The sequence below is a fragment of the Nestor notabilis genome, unplaced genomic scaffold, assembly GCF_000696875.1.
Source record: "Nestor notabilis isolate BGI_N333 unplaced genomic scaffold, ASM69687v1 scaffold163, whole genome shotgun sequence".
NCBI classification, from domain to species: domain Eukaryota; kingdom Metazoa; phylum Chordata; class Aves; order Psittaciformes; family Psittacidae; genus Nestor; species Nestor notabilis.
In genome coordinates this window covers 1-4954 of record NW_009923019.1, presented here as the reverse complement: position 1 = coordinate 4954, position 4954 = coordinate 1, and the positions used below count along the sequence as shown (strand labels likewise).

Here is a 4954-nt window from a genome sequence, read left to right as displayed (position 1 = left end):
GCCGAGAAGCTTGTGGAGGACATGGTTACCTTGCCAGTAAGTTACAGACTACTGCATACACTGATCAGAAGGAGAATGGTTGTGTTCATGTGTTCTTTGAATGTTGTTGTGTCATGGTGTCTGAATCTTAGGAATATGTTTAGAAAGGTTTTTTTCTGCATGTCCATGTTTTTAAAGCTCCTTTCATACCTGATACCACAAAAATCCCACTAAATTCATGCAGCATCTGCACCAGCATTTGGTGATTCAGTCTTCCAAAAGTAATGATACAGACTTCATAGGTGAAAACTCCCCTTGTAAGATGAATGCCACAGCACCAGCATTTGGTGATTCAGTCTTCCAAAAATAGACTTCATAGGTGAAATCTCCCCTTGTAAGATGAATGCCACGCTTTTCTAAAATCTTTCCAGTATATCTGTTTTCACAAGCTTTCAAGCTCATCTGCTGGAAGCAATAGCTGTACATGTAGGAACAGACAACTCTCTTGCATTTTGTCACAGAATAATTATTTAATCCCTCTTAGCTTCCATTAATACATTGCAATATATAGAACTGTGCACTTGTTCTTATTAAGTGAACCGTCTGGGTGAAATCCGAAATGACAATGATCCAAATTGCACGTATGAGGGAGATAACAACGTCCTACTTCAGCAAACCAGCAACTACTTAATGAGCTGGATGGATTGCATAAGAGGTAAGTTTTCATTGTGGAATCCTGTGCTGGACCCAACAGTGTGTAGCTAATGGAATTAGGAGCTAATTTCATACTGAAAGCAATTGACAGTCATTTACTCATTTTGTAGAGCATAAATAATGTGCTACAGACTCCATCATATGATACATTCACAATACACAGATATTTGCTGCAAGAAATATTCTTTCTTCTAAGTCCTGCAGAAGCGAGCTAGATGTTTTGCTATCCCTAGTTAGGTTAAGTAGTATCTTACTCCTTGAAAAGCACAATTTAGTTTAGTGGACCTACTCCTGAAGTTGTTGTAAGTCTGGGTACCCTCTCCTCTTTGTACTTAAAACTATGTATATTGCCCAACTTGGTAGCAATATCCATCAGTACATTTTGTAGTTCTCTAGATTTTATTTCCACTTTCCAGCAGTGCATTTCACCAGCATCTTACACAACTGGAAAACTCAGCAATAGGTGTTAAATCTTATGGGGCTTAAAGGTAGTGATGTCAGGTTTTTCAGCATTTGTCCACCAGTCCTCATTTGGCTGGACTAATTGCATCTGGCCTATTGAGTGTATGCATGGCTTTGTAATGGGCTTTTAGTTCCAAAGACTCCGATTTCTTTTCTCATAAATAATTTTTATTTTCTTTGGTATTTCAGATAAAGCTCCTTTTGAATCCCCTTTTGGAACAATAAATGTTTTGCAAGACTACCATCATATCCTTGGCTGGAAATTCACAGCTGTTAGTGTTGAAGATTGCATGAACTCCTCAGGTAGCCTTCTGCTGTTGTTAAACTGATTCTAGAATCTTAAATTCCTTTCCAGAGGAAAGGATCCATAGATCTGAGATTCAGCCTCTGCTGTGTATTAGATATTTGTCATTTGCTGAATTTCTTTGTATTACATGCATTTCAATTTATTAAGAAGATGATTTGCATTTCAAAGTATGTCCTATCACCCCCAGCCTCAATTCTGAAATGGGGGATAGTATGAGATATTTTTCTGCCATTTTTATTCCTCTAAAATAGCATTTGTAATCTAGGTTTGTTTGCCACTGTATTGTTTTCAAGTGAAACTGTTGTAAGGAGCACTGATTGCCACTACCTTGTATCACCAAAATATCTTATTTTAGAAAACCATGCAAGCAATTTAGAAATACGTTGAAAAGGCTTTAAGCATGTCTGCCTTTGACAATTGCTTTTGGTTGCATAGAGAAAAATGAGTAATGGTGAAAGAAAATTCCCTGCAGCTTTCCTGGCTTACTCTGCTATAATCAAATCAAATATGACATGAGATGCTGTTCCCGCTTTTATATCACTGTGAGCCCAAATTGGTTCTTGGAGGCAAAAATTAACAAAGTAATGAGCAGATAATGAGATAGTGACAGAGCATTGAGCAAAAGTGAATCTGTGAAGCTAAGAACATACTGGGGGAAGAAACCACGGTCTTAATACATAAGGGGCAATCTAGTTGATTCCTAGAATTCAGTAACCACTTCAGTGCTCAAATAATTGCAAAAAAGCTGAACTTTGGATAATGGTGCATAGTACCAGGTGAGATAGTATCATAATAGCTAAATCACAAAGGCTTATAAGAAAGACTAGCTCAAAGCAACTGCTTGCTTTCTTCTTTGTTTTATGCCTCCAACTTGTGAAATCCAGGAGAGCACAGACTGATACTTAAGCACATGTTCTCTCTTGTCTTGTAAATACCTACTGTACCAGATGATAGTTTTAAAAATATCTGAAACTATTTATTTTTCCATTCTGTTAGAAACTGGACTGTTAATTTCGGTGCCTAAATTTAGGCAGCATGTGAACACTCACAATTGCCTAAATAATATTCTACATTAAATCTTAAGGTAAGACACAAGCAAGCAGAATTCATAAAAGGGCTTTATCCTGTAGTATTTTTTTTCCTGAAGAGTTACAGGCTACTATAAACACATTATGTACAAAGCAGGTCATTTTAATGTGGTTACATTTAGCCACTTTTGCAATGCTGGAAGTCATGTGCTTCCACTAAATGTGGACTGCCTTCTGTTCTTGTATTTGCCAAAGCAACTGAGTACCTTGCAGACCTAACTCTTAATATAGGAAGAAAATAAAAACTTAAAAATGTTTGATCAAGTCTGAAATCTAAATTGGGCTGTGGATATACCTTGTCTTTTAGGTTGGAGTCAGTTTGAACTAGTGTGTGGTCAAGCATGGTGTGTCTTCACTGTACAGTTACAATCTGATTATTTTGCCCAGATGTTATTTATTGCAATATACAGTAATGGGCAAAGAGTCATGTTAATAGATTGGTTAATGAACACTTCCGTCTCGGATAACAAAAACTGAGACTGCAGTAGAATCTTCATGTGAGTTCTTGCATTATAAATGTGAAAGTTAAGGATTTTGGTTTCCTCTTTTTACAGTTCCTCTAGCAGCATATAAATGGCTGGTTTGCTACCTGCTCCGAGAAAGTGACCTAAAGCTGAGCAAGGAGAAGCAGTCTGGGCGAAGTGATTTTGAGGCAAAAAACAACTGTCAGGTAATACTTATTCAGCTTTCTTATTTTATTTACTTATTTTCATCCAAGTTTGTCAGATCCTCCTAGTTTTGCCTTCTTGTGTCAAGTAAAATTTCCTCAAGCATAAAGTCAAATAAGTAACTAATAAAATGTAATACCTGTCCATTGCATAGAACATGATAGCAGGAGGACAGTAACCATTAGCAGAAGTCTTCCAGGACATATTTCCCTTCAGAAGAGTTGCAGGCATGTGCTGTGTTATGTCTGTAATTTTGATAGCAACTTCTGAAGACTAACTCTACTACTATTAAATCTACTGCAGCATGCAATTATTACATCTCCATCTGCTCTTGTGGCCAAATACATACTGTAGGAAAGAATCTCGCTCTGGCACGTAGGTAAACTAGATGACCTAATAGGTCTTTTCCATCCCTAATTTCTATAGTGCAAAGTACTTATGAAAGATACCAAACTGACAGCATTGGAGCCTGAAAAGGAAACACTGACAGTCTACATATAGCAGGTCCATTCTCTCAGCAGAGAGAGAGTTTTAACAGTTAGGAATGGCTTAACTCCAAATTTCAGTGTACATCCCCACGCTCCCCAAATTCTTCCATTAATTCATAGAGAAAATCTGTCTCACATCCAAGGAAAGAACACTTGTCATTTGTCACCGAAGAGAGACCTGTTCCCTGAAGATGGCCAGTGTCATTCACCTTATCTGGAAAGCTCATTAAAGAACAGGAAGGAATATTCAACTCTGCACCTAGGAAGAGCCAGCCTAGCTCCAGCTAGGGGATGGCCTGTGTGAAGCAGCTAGTAGAGTGGAGAAAGTCTTTCCTGGTTTTTACCCTAGAAGCAGATTATTAGAGAAACTCCTCAGGGTCAAATTCAGAATGTGAATTGCCAGAAATTCAAGTCTGATTGCTTGTCACTTGGCCAGTTCTGAGGAGGCTGGTGCCAGGGCCAGTGTGTTAGAAAATGCTTTGCTCAGAAGTATAAAGGTTCTCTTTTCTTTTATGTTCAAATATGCTAAAATTTAAAGATACTTAGGCACACAACTGGTTTTGAAATAGGCATTGATCTACCTTAGGTCATTAGCTTTTCTTCCTACAATTCATCTTCAGGACAGCGGAATTTTATATTTTAAATGGCATGCCTCAGAAACATCTGAAAATGATTTGCAAGATTTGCTCTAAATATGTATGCATATTTGATTTAAAACATTCTGGGCATGAAGAAGCACTTTTCAGTCAGCCCAGTGGCTGACTAATATATAATATTTGTTCTTGCTATGGCAGATTTGGAAGAGATTCATAACTTACGCCTAGATTATTTTGGTTTGGGGATGGCTTGATAGGAACAGTACAAAAGTGCAAGCAAGAGTAAGAAGGAAATAGAATTATAGGGCAGAAGAATAGGCAATTAATTCTTAATGCTTCATTTGGGATGCTAAGATTTGTTTCATTCTGACTGGCAATTGACATTCATATCTAAAAAAGTCCATCTAGCAAGGGGGAAGTTCTTCCTAAATCTGCAGAGGATAGCTGTGCATTTTGCAGTTCATGCTTGTATCTGAGCTTCAACATAAGTATGTCACTGAACATCTGTCAAGAGAGAGAAGGTGATCTTTGAAATATGCCTTTTGTAAATGACACAGTGGATTTCAATGCAAGGATGATGCAAATATTTAAAAGAAAAAAAAGAAAACTAATCAACTAATTCTAAATCATAGAATCATAGAATGGTTTGGCT

At 37.4% G+C, this 4954-nt stretch overlaps 1 protein-coding gene across 1 annotated transcript in view; it reads left to right on the top strand.

Annotated features, from left to right (window-relative positions):
* Positions 1-3220, top strand: part of ACOX3 (acyl-CoA oxidase 3, pristanoyl) — a gene marked incomplete at its 3' end in the record, with an annotated part of 21543 nt that extends 18323 nt beyond the window's left edge. Inside the window, exons 11-14 of the mRNA XM_010011897.1 lie at positions 3-36; positions 575-694; positions 1345-1458; positions 3105-3220. Coding sequence (XP_010010199.1) covers positions 3-36; positions 575-694; positions 1345-1458; positions 3105-3220 — 384 coding nt within the window. The remainder of the gene's footprint in view (positions 1-2; positions 37-574; positions 695-1344; positions 1459-3104) is intronic.
* Positions 3221-4954: the final 1734 nt, after the last annotated feature.